We start from the raw sequence: 26,652 nt of genomic DNA on the forward strand, positions 1-26,652 counted from the left end.
AGGTGAGAGGGGAGAGATACAAAAGGGTCCAGAGGGGCAATTTTTTCACTCAAAGGGTGGTGAGTGTCTGGAACGAGCTGCCAGAGGCAGTAGTAGAGGCGGGTACAATTTTGTCTTTTAAAAAGCATTTGGACAGTTACATGGGTAAGATGGGTATAGAGGGATATGGGCCAAGTGCAGGCAATTGGGACTAGCTTAGTGGTATAAACTGGGCGACATGGACATGTTGGGCCGAAGGGCCTGTTTCCATGTTGTAAACTTCTATGATTCTATGATTCTATGAATTGCAACATGCACACAAAATGTCGGTGGAGCGGTTGCTCAGCATGCTAGTTCGTGCCGGCCTGAGGCCCAAGCCTGAAGAATTCCGGCTGGGTGTTTCTTTGGGGAGGATGAAGTGGGGGGGGGTGAGGGGCGCAAACTCGGGCCGACAGCGGCCCGTGGTATTTGTATGGAGCGAGGAGAAGCACTCCTGCTCCCTTTGGCTCCACTAAAGTTTAACTTTGAAACTTTTTCAAGGCCATTTTTTGAACCCATTGTGGACCACTGGTTAGGCCGCTCAAGACCTGGAACAACTAGGAGCAGCATGCACAGCACAAGGTCCGCACATTCGCAGCTGAATTTTGCATCGGTGTCCTACAGCAGATGCAGTACACATAGAAAAGCAGTCTTACCCCAGTTTCAGGTGGGCAGGCAGCTCGCCCATTTACAGGCCCGCCTGAACATTGCATCAGACGGGTCTTGGGCATCAATGGTGTGCGGAGGTTCCTCCCCCCACTCCTGATTTTAACTCCTGGCTGCCTGTTTTTCATATGCATAACGAATGGCTCAGAGTTGAAATTTACTTCCAGAATATCTCTCCCCTAGACTTTTAAAAAGCTTTATAGATATTTGACTGTTCATTATTTTGTCTTTCTGTGGTCTTCAAAGTGAATTATAGTGTTCTTAACAAATCAGATTTCATTCCTCTTTTGAAGCTTGTTACTGCACATCAGTACTGGAAAGAGAATTCTTGAAATATTGCCCTATGGCTATTCAATTTCAGACTGCTCCAGTTCTTAGTCATATGATTCATATAAAAGGATAATGCTGTTGGATTAGAAGGACCTTCATTATATTATGGTAGTTGATACATCAAACATTATGCAGTGATTGTCCAAAACTGAGGATCTTCTTCCAAAACTCTTTATTACTTATTAAATTGAGCCCTGAATTGAGTCTTAGGGGACGAAGAAAATAGCATGCATCTCCCCAAAGAAAGAGCTTCATAGGATGCTTTTGGGCATTCACACATCACTTTAATTTTCTGTTTTTGTTTCAGATTTTCCACATCTGTAGAATTTTGCTTTTTGCTGAGAATAATAAACTTAATTTGGATTGATTACTGCTGTGTTTTTAACTGTGCAATTTTCACAATGCCCAGAATGAACCCAGCAACTATAGGTCCCACCAGGTCTATCAGACGCTTCTGCTAGCATTCCCAAGGAAGTTCTGAGACATGCCTCCAAAGTTCCAGTTCTGCACAACAGGGGTGGGTAGAAGTGCCCACAGCCAAAATAGAATTTGCTGTGATTCCCACCTCAGATTGCAAGTATCTTGCCACAAATCTGACAGGGAGGCAGAATTTTTACCCTACAGTGATTCCCTCACCCACTGTAGCTGTAGAAACAGATCTTTATGATAGTTTTTGAATTTTCAGTACGAGTAAAATTGCCTGCACACCCTTCAGTCCATGGTCTGGAGGATTTTACCGTTAGTGCCTCCAGCAGGGTTAGCTTACTTTGAGACTCAGGAGAGGGGCTTTGAGTGCTCTAAGAACTGAATCTGCCTGAGAAACATATCAACCGCCCTTGCCGATTTGTTGTTTTTTCATTCCATATGTGATAGCATATTGAAGCTTAAATAATATCTACTTTGTGGTTTCTTAAACTTGTAATCATGACTGTGGGTTCTTTGCTTATGGCTGCTTACATCAAAATTTACAATTTCTATCTGATTAGCTTTCTTTTTTATTTTAAACACCTTAATCCTATCCCCTCCTACAGTCTTCTTTCACAATAAGAAGTAATTAAGCTGTCTAAGCCTCCCTTCAAAGCTCAATAATCAAAGCTCAAGCCATTCTAGTTGCTCTTACTTGTAACTGCAATCATTTTAAGCTACTTACTTCACACTATAGCACAGAAAGTAATCATAACAGAAATAGACTTTTCCACGCACAAAAAATGATCAAAAGCTAATGTTCCAGTGTTACTATTGCGCAGCACATTAGAGCCTCTGCTCGCCGTTTGGACTCCCCATGAACCAGAACCCAGGGACAGGGTCATTAACATAATGGGGCAGATGCCTCCGCCAGTGGCAGTGCAACACGGGTGCCCACTCATCTTAAACAGCCTGAGAGGGGGAGCAACAGACTGATCAAGCAAAAAATTTTTAGTCACATGATGGCTCCATCATTGGCAGGCCCACAATCCAACAGCGATTGTTTCCAGATGGCAAGTGATTCCACTGGGATTAATTGCTGTTTGCAGATGTCACTGTGGGGTCCACATTTGGCCCAGAACAACACTGTTGCCTGCTCTCTCCAGATGTAGGTACCGTTAGGCCTACCAGAAGTATATTTGCCAGGATTCCCAGGGATGCCTAAATTGCTCTCTGGACATAGGTGAGCGGACAGAAGATGTGTCTGCCCCACAATCTGAATTTGTTGCAGCTTTGTGGTTGGGATGGAAACCTGATGTATCTGAGTTTGTTCGTAAATTCTGGTTCCTCTGCCAAGCTATGCTTGAAGGGGTAGAATTTCTACCCTCATGACATAATGGAAAATTCATGGGAATTAGTAAATGACCCACCATTCAAATTTCTTGAAACTGGATTTTTCATGCTTAATTCCCAAAGTAGACCTACTCAGCTCATTAAATTTTGCTTCCAATCTTACCTATCCAATCATAGCCTATGCATCTCCAGCAATGGTTTATTTTCCTGCTCTCGCACCGTTGTCTTTGGATTTCCCCCAAGGCCCCCCTCCTTTTTTTCATCTACATGCTGTCCCTTGTAGACATCATCTGAAGACATGGAGTTAGCGTCCACATGTATGCTGATGACACCCAGCTCCATCTCTCCATCACTTCTCTCAACTCCTCCACTACTATCAGACTGTTTGTTTAGCATTCAGTCATGGATGAGTCGTAAGTTCCTCCAGTTAAACATTAGGAAGACCAAAGCCACCATCTTTGGCTCCCACCACAAACTCCGTACCCTTGCCATTGATTCCATTCCCCTCCCCACCCATTGCCTCTTGCTGAACCAGGCAGTTCACAGCCTCAGCTTCCTATTCAACCCAGAGCTGAGCTCCAAACCCCATATCCTCTCCCTGACAAAGTATGTCTACTTCCAACTTTGTAACATTGCCAACCTAGACCCCTGCCTCAGCCCATCTGTTGCTGAAACACTTACCCGTGTCTTTGCCTCCTCCAGACTCAACCATTCCAATGCTCTCCTGGCCTCCATTCCATTCTCCACACTCTGAACTTCAGCGCACTCAAAACTCTGCTCACCCATCAGTCTTGTTCTTGCTGACACACATCTGGTCCTCCAATGCCTTCAATTTAGAATTATCATCTTTGTGTTTTAATCCCATTATGGTCTTGCCCCTCCCTATTTCTGTTACTTCCTCCAGCACTAGAACTCTCTGTTCCTCTGACTCTGGCGTCTTGTGCATCACCCATCTCTGTGCCCATTGCTGGTGGCTGTGCTTTCAGCCAGCTAGGCCCCATGCTTTGGAATTCCCTCCCTAAACCTCTTTACTTCCCTTGCCCCCTATAAGACCTTCATTAAAATAATAACAACAACAACTTGTATTTATATAGTGCCTTTAACGTAGTAAAACGTCCCAAAGAGCTTCACAGGAGCGATTTTCAAACAAAATTTGATACCGAGCCACATAAGGAGATATTAGGACAGGTGACCAAAAGCTTGGCCAAAGAGGTAGGTTTTAAGGAGTGTCCTAAAGAAGGAGAAAGAGGTAGAGAGACGGAGTGGTTTAGGGAGGGAATTCCAGACATAGGGCCTAGGCAGCTGAAGGCACGGCCGGCAATGGTGGAGTAATTAAAATCGGGGATGCGCAAGAGACAAGAATTGGAGGAGCGCAAAGATCTCGGAGGATTATAGGGCTGGAGGAGGTTACAGAGATAGGGAGAGGCCAGGTCATGGAGGGATTTGAAAACAAGGATAAGAATCTTAAAATCGAGGCATTCCCGGACCAGGAGCCAAAGTAGGTCAGCAAACACAGGGGTGATGGGTGAATGGGACTTGATCCAAGTTAGGATACAGGCAGTAGAGATTTGGATGAGCTCAAGTTTATGGAGGGTGGAATATGGGAGGCCGGCCAGGAGAGCATTGGAATAGTCAAGTCTAGAGGTAACAAAGGCATGGATGAAGGTTTCAGCAGCCTACCTCTTTGACCACATTTTTGGTCACCCCTTCTAGTCTCTCCTTCGTTGTCTCGATTTCTATTTTTTGTCTGATTACACATCTTGTGAAGCAAATTGGGACATTTTTCTATGTTAAAGATGCGATAAAAATAGATGTTGTTGTGAAACACATAGGTACATAGGAACAGGAGTAGCCCATTCAGCCCCTCGAGCCTGTTCCGCCATTCAATGAGATCATGGCTGATCTGTATCCTAACTCCATCCACCCGCCTTTGTTCCTTATCCCTTACTACCCTTGGCTAGCAAAAATCTATCAATCTCAGACTTAAAATTATTAATTGAGCTAGCTTCTACTGCTTTTTGTGGGAGAGAGTTCCACACTTCTACCACCCCTTGTGTGAAGAAGTGTTCCCTAACTTCTCTCCTGAATCATGTGGCTCTGATTTTAAGGTTATGTCCCTTTGTCCTAGACTGCCCCACCAGCGGAAAAAGTTTTTTCTCTATCTACCCTATCAATTCCTTTCAAAATCCTAAAAACCTCAATCACCCCTCAACTTCTATATTCCAGGGAATATAAGCCTAGTTTATGTAATCTCTCCTCATAATTTAACCCTTGGAGTCCTGGGAACATTCTGTTGAATCTGCGCTGCACTCCTTCCAAGGCCAATATATCCTTTCTAAGGTGCGGTGACCAGAACTGTACACAGTACTCCAGATGTGGTTTAACCATGGCTTTGTATAGCTGTAGCAAAACTTCCCATTATATTCTAGCCCTCCAGTTATAAAGCCTCGCATTCCATTAGCCTTTTTAATTTTTTTTTGTACCTGACTATTACATTTTAGAGATCCGTGTACATGGAGCCTTAAATCTCTTTGGACCTCCACTGTTCCAAGCTTTTCACCATTTAAAAAATACTCAGATCTATCCTTTTTTGGTCTGAAATGGATGATCTCGCACTTACCTGCGTTAAAATCCATCTGCCACAGTTTTGCCCACTCACTTTATCAATGTCTCCTTGTAATTTTATGCTCCCATCTATACTACTTACTATGCCACCAATCTTTGTGTCATCGGCAAACTTGGATATATGACTCTCATATTCATGAAGTACTTTTGGGCTTTCTCTATTTGAAAAAGAAATTACATGGAACACCCAAAAAGAAAAAGGTACTTGGATTTATATATAGCGACTTGCACATCCTCAGGATGTCCTAAAATACATCACACCCAACAAATTACTTTATATAGAATTACATAGAATTTTTACAGCACAGAAACAGACCATTTGGCCCAACAGGTCAATGCCGGTGTTTATGCTCCATAAGAGTCTCCATCACCTTATCAACATATCCTTTTATTCCTTTCTCCCCCACATACTTATTTAGCATCCCCTTAAATGCATCTATCAAGTGTAGTTACTGTTATTTTGTAGGCAAATGCAGCAGCAAGATTCCACAAACATCAATGAGATAAATAACCAGTTAATTTTTTTTGGTGGTATTAGTTGAGGGATAAATGTTGTCCAGGACAGCTCCTTGCTCTTCTTCAAATAGTGTCATTGGATCTTTTACATTCACCTGAACCTGGTGCCTTGATTTAACATATCCCAAAGACGACACCTCTAGCAATGCAGCACTCCCTCAGTACTGCACTAAATTGTCAGGCCAGATTATGTGATCAAGTCCTGGAAAAGGGCTGGAACATACAGCATTCCATCTCAGAGATGAGAGTGTTATCACCGAGCCAAGCTGACACTTAGAGGCAAGCATGTGGGACTGCGGTTAGTGCTTTATTTTCTATTGCTTGCTGTTTATTGATCTCCACTAAACTTGGTGACGACGGCCATTTTGGAGAACCTATTATCTAGCACTGCACTAAGGCTTTGTGGGATGAGTGTTTACCAAATCACTCACCTGAATTGAAAGTACAGCAGTCTAACTCACTGTATGAGTAAAATGTATTTCTTTAGACAAGGAGATCATCCATGCAGTTGCTCGTGAGTAATCCAAGATCTGGATACTTATTCTGGTCCTGCAGCGGGCAACCACAAAATTCACATTATTGGATCATTTCTGTTACTTCTGTCAGGTCCTTTCTTTTCATTGAAATGAAGTTGAACCACCATACATTCTATTCCCAGGCCTCCCTCACACTGTATGGGTTGGGGCTAATTAGGGCCAGTTGTGAATGTTTGATGACCCCTTGGCCATGAGCTCCTAGGCAATTCAGGAACTCCTGCTCAGCAAGTCAGACCATCCTCCTTTTTTGTGATATTAATATTTTCTAGTCAATTCTGAATTCTATCCAGTAATTTATACGGATCAATTGATTTAATTCCTGCTTGTTTAGATGTTTCACTGAGGTGCACTTGATTAAGACGGTGGGTATCAAAATTTGCAGTACTCTTGTCCTGATGCTATCGGAAGATCGTTTAGACACCTAATTGTCTAAAGTGCTTTAATGCCCAACAGGTTGTAAATTGTCCCAGAGTGCTTATTAATTAGTATGATTATGTAAACTTCATCTGAATCATTATTCAATATCAAGTAAATTAATACACATCCTGGCTGTTGATTGTTGACTTAGCTTAATAAAACATGTTGCAATTTAAAAAAAACAAGCAAAACATGGATAGAGAATTCACCTCATGAGCATTAACATAACTCAATATATTATACTGATTTTGTTACAAACTTGAGCAGCATTCATATATATTGATCATTATTACTTCCATTCAATACACCGAGTAGCCTTTGTAGAGCAGTACGTCTAACTGTGAGGCACCAGAGGCCAATAACATTTTTATACTGTTGCTTGTTGACAACCAGTTACTGCAGAAAGTGGTCTGAAAGGAGAGCAAAAGGACAGCTTTATCATTTCTGAATATATATAACTGTATCTTGCTGATTTACTCTGAGCAATAGTCTTGATAGGGCTGAAATTTCTATTTTTTTTTCAAAAATTGGGCGAAATGCTCATTTTTATTGAGATTAATGAAATTGCACGAATGCATGTTTTTGAAACAAGTACTTCTTGAGAATAAATTTGTGACTAGTAATTGGAAAAACTAGCAACCAATCACAATGTACCTGTAACAGTGATCCTTTAACACCTCTTAAATAACTAATAAGCCATAAATGTTGGAAAGGTCTTTAATCCTGCTGTGAAGTGCACAATTTTTGTGGTAAATGGCTGTGAAAATTAAGCAAATCCTGATCATTCAACAAGCAGGCCTGTAGTGGTAGTCTTTAATTTACCTGCCGAGGAGTGGCTGAGGGTGGCCAAGTTAAGAAAACCATGACCTGACCCTGCTTACACTGGCACCAAAGGGTTCTCTCCAAAGATCACCTTCACTCCTTCAATGTAATAACAAGGCTTCAATAACAGTACACCATGGTTCAATGACTCCCCAACTCTTCCACCTTTAACCAATATTTACAACTTCTCTCACAAGCCCTTTTTACATGCTGCCCCTTACAAGTCCACCCTCTCACGTTACACAGCCCTTCAAGCACTTGTCTTTTCAGATATAGCATCTGTCCACTGCCACCTGGAAGATTCCCTTCATCTGCTTACTTTCATTTACTTCTATTAAGATTGTTCCAGGACAAAGCAACCCGCTTGATTGGCACCCCATCCACCACCCTAAACATTCACTCCCTTCATCACCGGTGCACTGTGACTGCAGTGTGTACCATCCACAGGATGCACCGCAGCAACTCGCCAAGGCTTCTTCGACAGCACCTCCCAAACCCGTGACCTGTACCACCTAGAAAGACAAGGGCAGCAGGCACGTGGGAACAACACCACCTGCACGTTCCCCGCCAAGTCACTCACCATCCTGACTTGGAAATATATCACCGTTCCTTCATCGTCGCTGGGTCAAAATCCTGGAACTCCCTAACAGCACTGTGGGAGAATCTTCACATGGACTGCAGCGGTTCAAGAAAGCAGCTCACCACCATCTTCGCAAGGGCAATTAGGGATGGGCAATAAATGCTGGCCTTGCTAGCGACGCCCACATCCCATGAACAAATTTTAAAAAAATTGGCACACCATGCGCGGGAGAGACAAGCAACCAGCAAAGACCTCGGACATAAGGGAACCAGCAGATTTGGAGCAACCAGTTATCGAGCTCTAGGGGAGGCAAACAGCTTTTGGTAGTTGGCAATAACGAGGTTAGTAGGCCAGTCCCAGCTGCAGATGAGTTGGAATTATGCAGTACCTATTCCTGCTACAGAACCAAGCTGCCATAGAACTCCAAATGTGTCTCTACCTTGTCACTCTCTCTGGGTGCTGCATTCACATACTTTCATTTCCTCTTCTTCCAAAGATGCCACACGACAAGGAGGAAGAGAATGACAACAATGATTAGGGGAGAATAAAAATAATGTGTTGCTGAATGATGACGATGACTGTTTGCCACGCTGCTTAGTTTTATGTCATCAGCAAATTTTGATATTAGTGTTTCAATGCTGATGTCCAAATCATTTATGTGTATGGAGAACAAGAGACCCCAGGGCACAATACTAGCTTCCAGATGAGTTGTTAAACCAAGGCCCTGTCTGCCTGTTCAGGTGGATGTAAAAGAATCCATGGCATTATTCAAAGAGCTGAGAGTTATCCCAGAGTCCTTGTGAACATTCATTCTTCAGGTAATGCTACCATAGAACCATACAGCACAGAAGAAGGCCAAAACCAAAATACTGCGGATGCTGTAAATCTGAAATAAAAACAGAAAATGCTAGAGAAGCTCAGCAAGTGAGGCAGCATCTGTGGAGAAAGAAATAGAGTTAACGTTTCAGGTCGAAGATCTTTCATCAGAACTGGAAGATGTTAAAGAGTTAACAGTTTTTAAGCAAGTATAGAGCCAGTGAAAGGGGGGGGCAGGGGAGGAAAGATCAAAGGGAAGGTCTGTAATAGGGTAGAGGGCAAGAGTGATTAAATGACAAAAAGAATGACGGTGCAAGGCAAGGAGGGTGGTAATGGGACAAGTTAAGAAGGAGTCCATTCGGTCCATCGTGCCTGTGCCGACTCTTTAAAAGAGCTATCCAATTAGTCCCACTCCCTTGCCCCTTCCCCATAGTCCTACAAAATTTTCCTTTTCAAGTATATATCCAATTCCTTTTTGAAAGTTATTATTGAATCTGCCTCCACCAGCATTTCAGGCATTGCATTCCAGAACATAACAACTTGCTGCGTAAAGAATATTCTTCTCATCTCCCCTCTACCAGAAACTGTTTAACTGGTCATTCATCTTGTTTGATGTTTGCGGGGCCTTGCTATGTACAAATTGGCTGCTGTGGTTGCCTATAAAACAACAATGACTACAATTTAAAATTAATTCATTGATTGTGAAGCATTTTGGAACATCCTGACAACAGGAAAGGTGCTATATAAATGTAAGTTCTTTCTTTCCTTTTTCCTTTTTACCCTTTAGCCATTCCTCTCTCCATGTTGCCATTTCATCTTTAATGCCATGGGCCTTAGTCTCTGTAAGTAAGTCTTGTATGTGGTACTTTATCAAATGCTTTTAAAAAAAATCTCAACATATCACATCCATCGGATTCCCGTTGCCAGTATACTCAGTGGTTACTCAGGAATTTAATTAGTCAAGCATAATCAGCCTTTTCCAAATCCGTGTCCATATTTATCCCATATCTTTCAAAGCAATAATAAATGTTAATGCCTTCTATCATCTCTAGCAGTTTTCTGAGTACAGATTTGAAGCTAACTGGTCTATAATTACATGACTTTTTTGAACAGGAGTGTAACATTCCCCACTCTCTCAACCTTTATTACAATTTTGTTTACAAAGAATTTTGGATAATTAACGCCTTTGCTATTTCATCACAAACCTCTCTCAGTATTCTGGATTTCAGATTTCCAGGCCCAGTGATCAACTTGCAATCCCATTAATCCTTTTACCACAATTTCCTTTTTAATATTTGTGGGGTGATTTTACCAATTAATATGATTATTTCTACCAGTGCCATTTGGGTGTGCGAGGGCTAAGAAATCAGGCGAGGACTATTTCAAATCAAGCTGTGCAGGAGTTTCCAGCCAGCCATTTAGATGAACCTAAAGTTGTCTCACACAATATGAGGAAGAGCTTCACTTAGGTGGTAAAATGTACTGTTAATTAGATGGAAATGAATGCTTGAGTGATTTTCTGATTTTCCCAAGAATACGCTGTGTACTTGGCTCGCCCATACAACATAAACTGTAAAGGCAAGCAATATTTTGGTCTTTCAGGAGTGACTTCATAAAGTAATATTTTTGATTGCTACAGACTAAATTTTGAATATGGGAAATGGGTGTTCCTTTGTGATTAAGTTTTTTTGACTGAGGAAGAAGAGGATGAGGCAAGTTCACTTTCACCTGCCTTTACCCATACAACCAAGTGTACAGACCCAAGCACCTCTAACTGGCAATGTACAAGGACAACTGCCTTCATGGGCTTCACTTCACTAGGGAGGAAATGACTGCGTTGGAATTTGGCCTGCAGATAACATTGACCACAGGTACAGTATTGGCAGTAGCAGTGAATGTCACCACAGCATTAAACTTTTATGCCTCTGGCTGCTGCCAGACTACCTCAGTGGACATCAGTCAATCTGCAATGCACCAATACATCAATCAAGTCATTGATGCATCGTCCACCAGGGCAAACATCTTCATCCATTTTCACCATTGAGAACCAGCAGCAGAATGAGAGGGCAGTGTAATTTTTTTTGTATTGCAGTATTCCCCAAAGTCCAGGGCATTATTGATGCATCCATATCACTATCCTCCATTTCAACGTTTGTGTGAGTAAATGAACATACATCAGGCCCCTAGGTTTTCTTAAAAATTGCTTTCTGTACACATCTTTACAAATGTAAGTATAATAATAGTTGCAATTTAAAATTGCGGCTATAAAGTGTGCCCTGCTGCAGGTAGGGAATGCTATGAAAGAGTAATAAGGTTGACTGAGTTTTTTGTATGTGGCTGCAGTCAAAGTACAATAGAGAGGGAAGCATACTTTGCCATTCTATTTGGTATAGAGCAATGCTGGATAGCCTTACCGTGAGAGATTTTCTTAGGCTACCAAACTTTTTTTTTACCTGCACCCAGGTCATCTGGACATTAGATACAGCATTCACCCTTTGCAACACCTTCTCCCACGTACTCCGCACCACTGTCCTATGGCAAGGATATGCTGGAGTGCTGAGAACATGACAACCCTCATCCTGGAGCACTAGCTCAAACAGCTGCATCTGTGAAGCGTGGGGTTATTGTCAATCGCTGCTTCAATATTTGAGAATATTTCAAAGTTCTGGACAATTTTTACCAGCCATAATTAAACCTTTCTTTACGTTGTTGCTGCAGGAAACAGTGCCGGAAATACTGGCCCACTGTTGAGCGAGCTCTCAACAGGAGGCCCAATCCAGGCTGGGAGCTCACCATGAAAATTACATTAGGGTCGACCCTGGAAGAACTGATGAGGCCGTTGGTGCACAGGTGCAAAGCCAGCTGCACATTGTTTGGCTCCAAAAAGTCCAGCATTGGAAAATATATCCCTATATCAACATCCTCCTTTAACGTTCCTATAGTCCTCCCTTCACGTTCCTCTGGAAATACAGAGTCAAATGCTTGTCATGTATCTCTGCCGTTCCTTTATTCACTACTAGATGACTGCTTTCCTTTTCACTTAGTGGCTCTTCTTCTTTGACTGTCCTCTAGCTATTGATGTGCTTCTAAAAGCCTTTGTTATTACCCTTTATTTTAACTGCCAGACTGTTCTCATTTTGTGTTAACCCTTCTAATTTCCTTTTTTTGTTCTCTTTTGATATGTTGCTTGGTTTTCCTTTACATCATTAGCCTTAGTTTTATTGTGAATTAAATTCTAAAATTTGGTGTGATAAGAATGTATAATGTGAATTTGGATCAGGCGTCAGGGCACCTGATTCACAACCAACATGATTTTCTGACTTTTGCCACAGTCCCTTTAGTCCTGGTTGGAATATTTTTTATCTTAACCCAATTTGTACTTAAACATTTTCTACTGCTGGTCTGCTATTTTCTTTGCCAGCTGTTCCATCCAGTTAATCTGGGCTCAGTGCCCTGTTATCCTGTTAATATTTGCTCTTTTCCAGTCCAAGGCCTATGTTTTTAATTCCATTTTTCTTTATCTGTTCTGGCTGTAAACCTAATTATGTTATGTTCACTGGCCCCTAAAAGTTCTGCTACCCACAGATCACCTACTTGTCCCTCTTATGCAGGTTAGTTATTTGGCTCTGATGAAGTTACTTTAGTGCTTTAACAACTGCTTGATCAACCTGTAGTTAACATAAGACAATCAGAGAGACCAAAAAAGGACTCAAAACTTATGCCTATTCCAGAGCGCAAAAATCAGGTTAAAGGAGCAGAGATTCATTTTGCCTGGTCTCCACCCCCTCTATTTGCCTGGAGGATTCCTGGGACTACCCCCAAGGGGCAGAGCACACAGTTGCAGGTCTGACATACCCATGTAAATGAGGTGAAAAGGGTCATTTCCAGTCTTCCGTCTCAATTTCCTGGCAGTATGTCCCAGGGCATTGGGACACAGAGGTACCCCACAAAGCTGGTGGTGGGTTTGTGCCAGGATCCCCTCAGACTGGAGGGGCCCAGCAACAAGGCAAAGAGGACCCTTTGCCTTGCTGCTGGACCCAAACTGTAAGTACATATACCGAATATCTTCAATTTTCTTATTTATTCTTCCATCCCGACAAGAAGGGAATAATGACACCAGGAAAAAGACAAATTTTACTGGGTAAATTTTACAAATTTGTGCTCCCAGCACAGAGCTTCATCTGTCAGGAGTGCAAATTAAGAGAAATCTCATTATCCAGCCATGGAATCAAAAGTGCGCTATCTCCAACACGCACCCTGTGAGTGTGGCTGCCCCACTGGAAGCACAGGAACTTGGAATTATCGCCATTAGGAATTCAAGTGTGGACCCCACCAAGCCCCACAGGATCTTCCCGTCCATTCACCAGGATCATATTTACCACAAATCCGTAAAATTATCCCAGACATTTTGTGTGTTAATCATACATATGATTAACTGAAGCTAAGCTAAGCTGATTAACTAATTCCAAGCTCCTAAGATGCAGCAACTAGATTCTGTTCAACAACTACATTATTAAATCACAATAGAACCGCTATCATAACAGTAACTTGCTTTGTGGTGCACTGATCAGTTCTCAAACCATGAAAACCATCCTGATAATTGTAGTTGTGTTAATTTGACTGAATGTCTGGAATGCAAATTGAAGATTTGTCTGCTTTTGTGGATTGTGAAATTCTAGGAATTTTATTTACATGCTTCTAGATGTTAATGAGTAAAGCTAAATATCAGTGGATTTAATTTTTCGGACTGATTTCTTGTTATTAGTCTTCTGATTTTTTTTCTCCTTGTGGATTCCATTTGGCTCCACACAGTTAATTTCAGCTGGAAAGGTGGGACAACCTGGGTCATGAAGTACTGCATGGCTACCATCAATGAAATGAATCAGGTTCTGCCAATATCTCCCTCCCTAAAAACACAACAACTGAGAACACTCTGACTGGCAGATGGTTGATAACAAGCAACAATAAATTTGATATTTTACTCCCCATCAGTGGAGTCTAAAGGACATTAAAATGCTTCTTTTATGCCCAATAGCGAACAATGGACCTTGTACCACTTTTGCATAATTTCTTGACAAACAGCATTATTTTAATTTGCACTGGCAAATATGCAAATTAGTATGCAAAAAAACCGACATAATTTCCATTTTAATCATAAGCAAAATACTGCGGATGCTGGAAATCTGAAATAAAAGCCGAAAATGCTGGAGAAGCTCAGCAGGTCAGGTAGCAACTGTGGAGAAAGAAACAGAGTTAACGTTTCAGGTCGAAGATCTTTCATCAGAACTGGAAGATGTTAAAAGAGTTAAAGTTTTTGAGCAAGTACAGAGCCAGGAAAAGGGGGGAGGGAAGGGTGGGGAAGAAAGAACAAAAGGGAAGATCTATGGTAGGGTGGAGGGCACGAGTGATTAAGTGACAAAAGGGATGATGGTGCAAGGCAAGGAGAGTGGTAATGGGACAGGTTAAGAAACAAAAGATTGATCAGGAGTAGCTGTAAATGGCAACAGCAGAACCATTACCAGCACTAGCTGACCGAAAAAATGGGAGCAGTGGTAATGATCTGAAGTTATTGAAATCATTGTTGCCAATAATAGTAGAAAATCAAGGGGCAAAGGGGAGGGAGGAACTAAAAACAATCACTATCACTAGAGAAAAAGTACTAGGTAAGCTAATGGGTCTAAAGGCTGACAAGTCCCCTGGACCTGATGGCTTGCATCCGAGGGCCTTAAAGGAAGTGGCTACAGAGATAGTGGATGCATTGGTTGTAATCTTCCAGAATTCACTAGATTCTGGAAAGGTCCCAGCGGATTGGAAAACCGTAAACGTAACACCCCTATTCACGAAGGGAGTGAGACAGAAAGCAAGTAACTATAAACCAGTTAGCCTAACATCTGTCATTGGGAAAATGCTAGAATCCATTATTAAGGAAGTAGTAGCAGGACATTTGGAGACTCATAATACAATCAAGGAGAGTTAGCATGGTTTTATGAATGGGAAATCATGTCTGACAAATTTATTAGAGTTCTTTGAGGAAGTAACGTCGGGGTGGATAAGGGGGAACCAATGGATGCAGTATATTTGGATTTCCAAAAGGCATTCGATAATGTGCCACATAAAAGGTGACTGCACAAGATAAGTGCTCATGGTGTTAGGATAGAGGATTGTCTAACTAACAGAAAACAAAGAGTCGGGATAAAAGGATCATTTTCAAAATGGCAATCTGTAAAGAGTGGGGTGCTGCAGGGATCAGTGCCGGGGCCTCCACTATTTACAATATATATCATTGACTTGGATGAAGGAACAGAGTGTCTTGTGGCCAAATTTGCTGATGATACAAAGATAGGTGGAAAAGTAAGTTGCGATGAGGACACAAAGGACCCGATTTTAGCAGGGCTGCGGGTTCTCGGCGGATGGGCTAGCGGGCGCGTGGGTAACGCGCCCGGTGAAATTAGTGGGTTTCCCGCGTGATCATAGCAGGTAAACCACTAATTGGATCCACTTACCTGCTCCTCCGGGTTCCCCGCTGCTGATCTGCGCGTCGGGCGGGCTGCACATGCGCAGTAAGATATGTCAGCTGGAGGCGCTCTATTTAAAGGGGCAGTCCTCCACTGACAGATGCTGCAACCAATAGCAAAGATGACTGCATGGAGCAGCCCAGGGGGAAGGCTGTTCCCAGTTTAATGATGCCTCACCCCAGGTATCAATACATGGGGTGAGGAGGAGGGAGAGGACAGAGATCTTCCACCCGGCGGGCGGGAGGAAGTGGCCCGCCTCCGCCACCAGGAAGGCCTGGCTCGAGGTGGCAGAGGGGGTCACCTGCGCCACCAACATATCGCCCACCTGCACACAGTGCAGGAGGCGGTCCAATGACCCCAGTAGGTCAGCCACAGTGAGTACACGTAGTCCTTCCCCTACACTCCGTCTGCCACATCACTGCCCCCACCCCACATCTCCTTCGGCACTGCCAACACTACTCTGTCACATCACTCCTCATACCCACTCAAACCCCATCCTCATCTTACCTGCACCTACTCACCTCGCCAGTACTCACCCCGCCACTACCACGCAACCCAATCCTCATACAATCTCATGGCTCTATCCCATACTCACCCTCTCGTGCATCTCTCTCACGGCCAGCCTCACTCAACCTGCCACCACCTGTGCTGCAGCCACAGGGCATGCATCACATATGTGCAGTAGGCAGCGTAAGGCAAACGTGTCGTGAGCATGAAGGGGAAGCACAAGGGTGTTTGAGGGTTTGTCATGGTTGTTACTTATATTGAATTTCAGAACAACTCACATTATATTGGCACCACTACTGCCATGTCTTCGCGAATCCTGTCCGGTTTGTGCAATAATGCCCGCTCCTGGGTATCACTATGAGGACCCCCCACTGATGCCACCCATTGTGTCACTGCAGAGTGGGTGTAGGTGTATTTGCAGGGCTCTTCTGCGCAGACGACTGAGAGACATCGGCGATGTTCCCGGTTGCACCCTGGAAGGCTGCGGAGGAGAAGTTCGGGAGGGCAGTGGTGACTTTGACAGCGACAGGTAGGAAGATGGTGCACGGGTCAGCCAGGAGCAGCTCGGCATGAAAGAGGCTGCAGATATCCACGGCTACATGTTGAGTGACTCTGAGCCTCCGTGTGCACTGCTGCTCAGAGAGGTCCAGGAGGCTGAGCCTCGGTCTGTGGAACCTGTGGCGAGGGTAGTGCCCTCTGTGACGCATCTCTCTCTGCGGTAGCCCTCCCTCCTGCTGTACAGGTGGATGTGTCACAGCACTCTGTTGTGGAGCTCCACGTGTCAGAGGTGGACGGCGTGGATGGCGAGGCTGGTGAGGCTGTTCGCCTCCGAGGAGGTCATGACTGCAGCTACGGCGGCCCCCATCCGCAAGATGTACATCTGAGGGGGTCCGCAAGGTAGGTACATGTCTCCGGACCCCGGGGTAAGTGTGCAGGTTGGTGACTTTGACTGTCAGGAGGAGGGTGGTGAAGGCCAAACTTTGTCCCAAGTGACAGAGTGGCCTCCTGCAATGAGTGAGTGTTTCCCCCCTCAACCTGTCAAATGGACCTTTGCAGCTGCCACAGGCTGACAGCTGCAACACGCCCATTCGAGCTGGGAGTGTTTCCCCCAGTGTGGGAAAACAGTCCCATGTTGTTCAAAAATCCCACAGAGTCCCTTAATCAGGTCAGTTAATGACCTGAAATACCTAACTAAATATTGTCAAGTGGCATCCCGCTGGCTTTAATTGCCTGCGGGATTCCCACCAGCGGGGGCTGCGCGCGCACGCCGGCACATCAGCGGGGAACCTGGAAGTGGGCGGGATCGAGGCGGGATCCGGTCCCGCTCCTGGATTTCCCGATTTTCAGGGCCCCCCCGCCGATCACGCACCAGATAGCGGGTGGTAAAATCGAGCCCAAAGTGTCTGCAAAGGGATATTGACAGGTTAAGCGAATGAACAAAAATTTGGCAGATGGACTATAATGTGGGAAAATGTGAAGTCATCCACTTTGGGACGAAAAATAAAAAAGCAAAATATTATTTGAATGGAGAAATACTACAAAATAGTGCGGTACAGAGGGATCTGGGTGTCCTCGTGCATGAAACACAATAAGTCAACATACAGGTGCAGCAAGTAATCCGGAAGGCAAACAGAATATTGGCCTTTATTTCTAAAGGGAGGGAGTATAAAACTAGGGAAGTCATGCTACAACTGTACAAAGTGCTGGTGAGACCACACCTGGAGTACTGCGTACAGTTCTGGTGCCCTTATTTAAGGAAGGATGTACTTGCATTGGAGACAGTTCAGAGAAGGTTCACTAGGTTGATTCTGGGTATGGAAGGGTTGTCTTATGAGGAAAGATTGAACAGGTTGGGTCTATACTCATAGGAGTTTAGAAGAATGAGAGGAGATCTTAGGGGACTCGATAGGGTAGATGCTGAGAGGATGTTACCCCTCATGGGGGAATCTAAAACCAGGGGACATAGTCTCAGAACAAGGGGTCGCCTGTTTAAGACGGAAACGAGGAGGAATTTCTTCTTCCAGAGGGTTGTGAATCTTTGGAATTCTTTACCCCAAAAAGCTGTGGAGGCTGAGTCATTGAATACATTCAAGGCTGAGTTAGACAAATTTTTGATCAGCAAGGGAGTCAATGGATATGGGGAAAGGGCGGGAAAGTGGAGTTGAGGTAAAAATCAGTTCAACCACGTTCTCATTAAATGGCAGAGCAGGCTTGAGGGGCCAAACAGCCTACTCCTGCTCCTATCTCTTATGGTTGAGTCTGGAAGATTGTAAATGCCTAAACGAAAGATGAGGAGCTGCACTGTACTTTCCCTGGCTCTGTACTTGCTCAAAAAGTTTAACTCTTAACATCTTCCAGTTCTGATGAAAGGTCTTTGACCTGAAACGTTTTCTCTGTTTCTTTCTCCACCGATGCTGCCTGACTTGCTGAGCTTTTCCAGCATTTTCTGTGATTCCCATCTTAAATGGAATAAAAAATTTGGGGTTTGTCTGGCCATCTTCCAATTTTGCTCATCACTAACATTAGATGACCTTTCGAGTTTGCAATCTGATCATGACATACAGATGTGTCATATACTAATTGTTAGTTTCCTTTATTTATATTCATGCTTTGTCCTTGGAAAAATATCAAAAAGCAACAACAAAAGAAGATAAAGGTCATATTGCCAGTCACTATAACGTTAATTAGACCCAAGAATCGTGACATTTTGAGACGGATATAAGTACCAAAAGTTTGACAAGATTGTACAGGACATTGGTGAGACCATATCTGGAATACTGTGTGCAGTTTTGGTCTCCTTATTTAAGAAAGGACATAATTGCTTTGGAGGCGGTTCAGATAAGGTTCACTCGACTGATTCCTGGGATGAGAGGGTTATCTTATGAGGAAAGGTTGGACAAATTGTGCCTGTATACACTGGAGTTTAGAAGAATGAGACGATCTTATTGAAACATATAAGATCCTGAGGGGACGAGAAGGGGTAGATGCTGAGAGGATGTTTCCCCTTGTGGGAGAGACTAGAACTAGGGGCCACAGCTTAAAAATAAGGGGTCTCCCAGTTAAGACGGAGATGAGAAGAAATTTTTTCTCTCAGAGGGTCGTGAGTCTGTGGAACTCTCTTCCCCAGAGAGTGGTGGAGGCAGGGTCATTGAATATTTTTAAGGCCGAGTTAGATAGATTCCTGATTAACAAGGGAGTCAAAGGTTATAGTAGGTAGACGGGAAAGTAAGGTTGAGGTCGCAATCAGATCAGCCATGATCTTATCAAATGGCAGAGCAGGCTCGAGAGGCTGAATAGCCTACTCCTGCTCTTAATTCGTATGTTTATATGTTCGTATTCCAGTTCATAACATTATTTTGAGAATAAACACGATAGATTTAATTGTATGAATAATTTGTGATGACAATTCAAAATTAGTGTTACCTACATGAGATTTACATTTGAATATTATCTTCTGCTGGGCACACACAATTCATATTATAAGATACGTCACTTACTAATTAGCAAAGTGTAAGAAAGAAAGAACTTATGTTGATATAGCGCCTTTCATGATGTTAGGATGTCCCAAAGCACTTTACAGTCAATGAAGTATTTTTGAAGTGTCGTCACTGTTATAATGTAGGAAATGCGGCAGCCAATTTGCACACAGCAAGATCCCATGGACGGACAGCAAGGTCCCACAGACAGACAGCAAGATTCCACAAACAACAATGCGATAATGATCTGATAATCTGTTTTTTTAGTGTTGTTGGTTGAGGGATAGGTATTGAAAGGAATATGAGAGGCGAATCTGCCATTTCTGATTGCTTGAGATCTTGACAGATGTGCATGAAGAAAATACTGATTGGACAAAGGCTATAACAAAATGAAGCTCTAAAAGCTGATATTTTTAGTCTTTTGTGGGCATTGCTGTTTGCACAAATACTGTTGAGAACTTATATTCATATTTGCATTCCACCTGATTTTTAATGAGTATTTGCCCATGGGAAAAGCTGCCCATGGAATTAACATTAATGCAGCAAACAATTACAGCACTCCAAGTCACACACCATCCTGACTTGTGCATATCTGTTCCCATGATCTGTTGCTTCATCTCTTCTGGGTCAGAATCCTCGAATTCCCTACCTAACGTCATCATAAGGACTGTAATGATTCAGGGAAAAGGCCCACCACCACCTTCCCAGGGCAACTGGGAAAGGGAAATAAATGCAGGCCAGCCAGTGTTATCCACATCCCGAGAATAAATAAATCACTATGAGATATAAATGTCTGACTAACCGTTATGTTGGAAGATTCTTAAGAAGCATGTCAGTCACAGCATGTCATGCTTTATATGGTACTCCACGAATGAAGGCATGCCAGGGTGATCAAAAGTCAGCATTAATTGTTTGGCCATATCTGCCAAGGTGCCAATTAGTTCTGTGGGCCTTGGAAAAGTTACTGGTGAAGATCTGCTTTCTCAGAACCTGGGTCAGCAGAGAGGCAAATACTGAGCTTTTTCACCCGCTGTAAGGACATCTGCAGCCACCATGCGGCATAAAGCTTGCACATGTGCAGGGAAAGCAACGGCCAGCTGTAGCCTGAAACTTGGCTGCACATTCTTGCAGGAGCACTGCAGTTTTGACCTATGGGATGGTGCTGAGGAGTTCCACAGAGAAAAAAATCTCCTCATAAGCACCTCTGCAGCACCACCTCGACTTCAGCAGCCATAACATGGGGGTTGGACTCTGGGCTGCACCATCACTTGTTTTCAGACGCTTGCCTGCACCTAGTTGTTCCTCTTAGCCTGCCAATTCTTAATCTCCAGACCTTTCAGCTCAGGTAAAGGCTGTTGATGATTTGAGATGCCTTTTAATGTTCTCCAGAAATTTTCTGAATTTTTGTTTCCCTCCTTATAAAAGTTTTAAATGTCCCCCTTTAAATTTGACTTACACACAATTTTCCTCTCCTACCAGGGACTCTGCGGAGTTGTGAACAATTATGCAGATGAGGTAAGATTGGAAAGTTGAGTGCTATTTTCACTTGAGAGTCAGACGGGTCTTAAAGCAATCCTGTTTGTCTGTACTTATGTGGCAATATGTTCCCTTATTTTCAATAAAATTCAATTTATGAACAGAAAAGGCTATCACTCAATGAATGTGCATCGAGTAAGAGACCATTGGAACAGAATTATGCCTGTGAATACCCCTTACCCTGATATCTCCCATGATTCCTTCACGGCAGTCAATAGTGCCAGCATTATTTGTAGGGCCATAAAGACAGAGGGGACGGCTGTTGAGAAATTGCAGCCATGGCTGATGACACCATTGCATAACACAAAGACAAGACTTAAGGAAAGGTACAATGCGATGCACACTTCCACCAAAGTCTAATTGGTCCACATCACTGCATTCCACATGCAGTGATTCCGATGCTGGGTCAGATCAGTGGAAATACTATATTACAGCCCAGTCAACGTCTCAAAGATTACTGTAGCCTGCTGTGTCCTGTTCAAATTTGCCCTAGAGAAACCAGAAGAAGAAAAGCAGCAATAACCACAGGAAGCAGACAAGGCCAACTATGAGACAAAAGACTTGCCTGCACAATCAACAGTTGAGTCAGCATGAGTCATCAGGCTGGGTCTAATTGACCAAAACTTTAGTTAATTGCGTCATACCTCCAATGCACAACAGTCATCTCTACATGTGCCCAATGTCCTTGCTAAATAAAGCATTGCCTCCATTGAGCCTAGCTGTACATAAAATCCACAAATGCCACATCATTTAGGAACATAGAAATGTATGGGACCAGAAAACCATTTTGGTGTCCAAAAATCTTAATCTGCCTCATACCAAAGGATTATCAGAACACATTCCAGTATCAGTCAACCCAACTTTTATTAACCTTAACAATGTGTGGTACAAGTGTCTCTTTCCCCAGGGCTACCCCTTAGTGAAAGTGTGTGGTGTGCATCTTCTTGTTCCTAACTATGTGCTCCTTCTGAGAAGAAATGAGGTAGATAGCTGCTGGATGAAAGTGTATGTTTCTAGGGATGGAGGTGCCTCAATGCCTCCTTGGATCAGTAGATGGTTCAGTAAATACAGGTACGGTGGGGTCTACTATGGTGGCTGCCAGGGGACAGTATGTTCAGGGACATATCTATAGTCCCTTGAGTGAAGGGTGTCCCTTGTGTCACCGTGAGAGAAGCTCCATCATCAATACCAATACCTGTCATTCCCCTGCTGTAGAGCACTTGATAAAACTAACATTAGAACAGCCAAAAGATTACTTGAAAAAAACCCATTGTGGATAACTGTTTAAAATAGCAAAGTCTTTTTTAGCTATGTTAGGCCTCAGAAGGCAATAAAAGACTCGATAGGGCCATTATAGGGCACTACCAAGAAAACTCTGGTGGTCTCTAAGGATATGGTGGAGGCTGCTTTGCATCAGTCTTCACACCAGTAGATGATTTTCAGTGACAGTTAACACTAAAGACAACAATGTCAAAGTGGATGCAGATGAAATCCAGGGCAAAATAAGAGGTCTCAAATCTGATAGGGCTGCTGTGTCTCTCAGCATTCACCCCAGGGTGCTAACAGAAATGGGAGAGGTGTTCATCGAGCCCCTGATTTAAGTGTTTAATAGCTCACTAGAGAGGGATTGTTCCCACGGAGTGGAAGGAGGCTAATGTAGGATCAATATTTAAAAAGTGCAACAAGTAAGAACTGGAAAATTATAGGCCCATTAGTTTCACTTCAGTTATTGGACAGTTGTTAGGAGAGATCATTAGAGATACCCTGCACAGAGTAGGCGCTATTACAGACTCTCAAGATAGCTTCTGGAAAAGAAAGTCACATTGCACCAACCTGGCTGAATTTTTCAAGACATAACTAGGTTGGTGGATGAAGGTAGCCCTGTCGACATTGTATATTTGGACTTTCAGAAAGCTTTTAGCAAGGTGCCGCACAATAGGTTACTTCATAAGATAGAGTTCTGTGATAGGAGGGCAGATCCTGGATTGGATAGGGAATTGTTCGAGTACTCACAGGCAGAAAGTTGTTATTAATGGAAGTGGTTCTGTGTGGAGACCAGTTACGAATGGAGTCTCGCAGGGATTGGTGTTAGAACCACTGCTCTTCACTATTTATATTAATGACCTAGATGAAGGTATTGTCCACATATTTTCAGACGTTGCAAAGATTTGTGCTAAAGTTAGGACCCTCGATGAGAAAAAAAGAGACTACAATCTGATCTAGATGAGATGGGAGAATGGGCACGCATTGGGCAGGTGTAATTTAATGTCGCTAAATGTAGTGTCATGTATGTGGGTACGGCTAATGCCAAGCATTTATGCACCATGCTTGGTACAGAATTAGTCTGTTGAACAGGAAAGGGAACTAGAAGTTATAGTATGAGTCTCTGAAGGCGCACAACTAATGCCGAGAGGCTAACGTGAAGGGAAACAGTGTACTAGGATGTATAACCAGGAAAATCCAGTACAAAACAAAAATAACCATAGTTTCCTCGTACAAGACCGACGTTATGCCTCATCTGGACTACTAGGTCCAATTTGGTCCCTTCATGTGGTCAAAGATATAGAGGCCCACGAAAAGGTTCAAAGAAGAGCCACGAGAATGATCCCGAGTTTAAAACCCCTTAGTTATCACAATAGGCTTAGAGAGCTGGGCTTTTTTACACTACTAAAGCATTGACTTTGGGGTGATTTAATTGAAGTATTTAAAATGATGAGTGGACTAGACCAGGCTATCTGAATAGGGAAAACGAGGGGTCATGCATAAGCAATGCAAGCATAGGACTAGATTAGATGTCAGGAGGTTTTTCTTTGTGCTGAGGGTTACCTACACTTGGAATAAGTTACTAGCTCATGTGGTGAGTGCGGATTTGCTACAACAGTTCAGAAAGGAGCTGCATGAGTTCCTTGCTGTCACTAATCTCAATGCATACAAATGTAGGTGGGATGCTGGGTATGTACCTAGGAACATAGGAACAGGAGTAGGCCATTCAGCCCCTCGTGCCTGCTCCGCCATTTGATAAGATGATGGCTGATCTGTGATCTAACTCCATGGGCTCGATTTTAGGGTCGGGTTACCTGCGGGTTTCCAGCGGGGGGGCCCCGAAAATCCCGATCTCCGATCACGTGACCGGATTCGGACGAAATCCCGGCCACTTCCGGGTACCGCGCTGACGTGCGGGGCTGCGCGCGCAAGCCCCGCTGGTGGGAATCCCGCAGGCAATTAAAGCCAGCGGGGTTCCACTTGAGAGCACTTAACTTGCTCGTTGTGGTCAGTTAATGAGCTGAAGCAGCTGTCAAAAGAGGAAGTGTGGGATTTTACGGTCAAAGCAGTCAGTTTCCCACACTGGGGGAAACAGGACCCTTCAAACCAGGCGTGTTGCAGCCAGCAGCCTGTGGCAGGTGCCAAGGTGCGCTCCACGGGGGTGCGCCCTCACCCACGCAGGAGGCCACCGCGTCACATAGGGCAACCCCTGCCCTCCACCAACCCCCGCCAAGCCAGAGGACAGACCGACACGAAACCGCAGCCCCAGTCAGAGGACCCACCCACCTACCCTGCACAACCCCTCACACCAACACCTGCCAGATGGGTGGTGCGTTGACATCGTCGGAGGACGAACAGGATGACCAGCCCCAGCAGCCTCGCAGTCCACGCCGTCCGCCTCGGAGAGGTGGGGCCCCCCAACACGGTGCTGCGGCACACCCACCTGCACAGCAGGAGGGAGGGCAACCGCAGAGAGAGATGCGTCGCAGGAGGCACTACCCTCCGCACAGGGTGTACAGAGCGAGGCTCAGCTTCATGGACCTCTCCGAGGAGCAGTGCATACGAAGGCTCAGAGTCAATCGCCAGGTAGTCGCCGACATCTGCAGCCTCCTTAACGACGAGCTGCTCCCTGATGGACCAAGCAGCATCTTCTTACCTGTCGCCGTCAAAGTCACCACTGCCCTCAACTTCTTCGCATCCGGTTCCTTCCAGGGTGCCACCGGGGACATCACCGGGGTCTGTCAGTCCTCTGCACACAAGTGCATAAGGCAGGTCACCGATGGGTTGTTCCGCAGGGCCTCCCACTACATCAACTTCGCCATGGACGAGCGCAGCCAGATGGAGAGGGCGGTTGGATTCCATGCCATGGCCGGCTTCCCACGGGTGCAGGGTGTAATCGACTGCACCCACATCGCAATACGGGCACCTCCGCATGAGCCAGGGCTGTTCATCAACAGGAAGGGGTATCACTCCATGAACGCCCAGCTCATCTGTGACCACCGCCAGAGATTCCTACACGTGTGCGCCAGATACCCCGGCAGCTGCCACGATGCCTTCGTCCTCAGGGAGTCCGCCGTCCCGCCCATCCTGCAGGCACCCAACGCCGGCAACGGCTGGCTCCTCGGCGACAAGGGGTATCCCCTCCACACGTGGCTCATGACACCTCTGAGGAACCCCATCACCGAGCCGGAGCGTCGGTACAATGACAGCCACACTGCTACCAGGTCTACAATTGAGCAGACCATAGGGCTTCTCAAGATGCGCTTCAGGTGCCTTGATCGTTCTGGGGGAGCGCTCCAATACACACCATTCAGAGTGGGACGAATCATAGTTGTCTGCTGTGCCCTGCACAACATGGCCCAACAGAGAGGGGTGCCGCTGGAGGAGGCCCCATCCACACCCGCCACCCACATTGAGGAAGGCGAGGGCGAGGAGGAGGAGGAGGAGGCGGAGGAGGCGGACGCGCCCGAGGATGTTGGACGACCCATGCGCCGAGCCGCGACTCACCGGGATGGTCGCCGGGCCAGGGACGCACTCATACGTCAACGGTTCTCCTAGAGTCAGACACTGCGAGGCGCTCGCATCTCCTCACCTGCACATGCGAGCGGCCATACCAGCCCCCTCCACTGAAGAGTGCTGCCAGTAATCCTGCACCCACAGCAGTGTGCCCAATGGGTGGCAGCAGGTGTTCGCCGTCATGATGGCCTCCACGGAACGCAACTACTGCACAAGCCGCGGAAGAATGGACGAGAGGTGGCAGGAGTGGTGAGAATAGACTATTTAATATCTGGAATGTGACATCATTTAAGAAACAAAGTACAAAATAATAAACACCCTGGTGTATTCCCTTTGTGATTATAAGGCCTTTGGAATTCTTCTCCGGGAACCCCTACGTGGTGCTACCCCTGTGGCTCCAGCAGAGGTAGTGGCAGGTTGCTCGTCTTCTTGCCTTGACCGGGTAGATGCTTTTGGCGGACGGCCCCTGGGTTTCGGTGCCCGTGAGGGCACCTCCACAGACTGCTCCTCCTGTACCGGGGCAGGGGCAGACTCGGCCACCTGGAGAGGAGGCACCATTGCGGGTGCTGGTTGAGAGGTGGGCGACGGGTGGGACGTGGGGACGCCTTGAGAGGCGTCCCCGCTTCCATGTCCCCGGTCACCATCATCCCTCTCTTGGCCTCGGCCCACATCACCCCTTCCACCCTGCTGGACGGCAGTTTGGATGGCATGTGTGAGGCCTTGCAAGGCCACCCCTAGTGTATCCCTCAGCCTGT

General features: G+C 44.9%; 1 protein-coding gene across 2 annotated transcripts in view; it reads left to right on the plus strand.

The window, feature by feature from the left end:
• Positions 1 to 26,652, plus strand: part of vwc2 (von Willebrand factor C domain containing 2) — a 128,142-nt gene that overhangs the window by 58,834 nt on the left and 42,656 nt on the right. Inside the window, exon 4 of one of the 2 annotated variants that reach the window (XM_068005246.1) lies at positions 21,062 to 21,145. The exons of the other annotated variant lie outside the window; for it this stretch is intronic. Coding sequence (XP_067861347.1) covers positions 21,062 to 21,096 — 35 coding nt within the window. The 3' untranslated portion in view covers positions 21,097 to 21,145. Of the gene's footprint in view, positions 1 to 21,061; positions 21,146 to 26,652 lie in introns of those variants that run through there. 2 annotated transcript variants of the gene reach the window in all.

This window comes from Heptranchias perlo, chromosome 2 (genome assembly GCF_035084215.1).
Source record: "Heptranchias perlo isolate sHepPer1 chromosome 2, sHepPer1.hap1, whole genome shotgun sequence".
NCBI classification, from domain to species: domain Eukaryota; kingdom Metazoa; phylum Chordata; class Chondrichthyes; order Hexanchiformes; family Hexanchidae; genus Heptranchias; species Heptranchias perlo.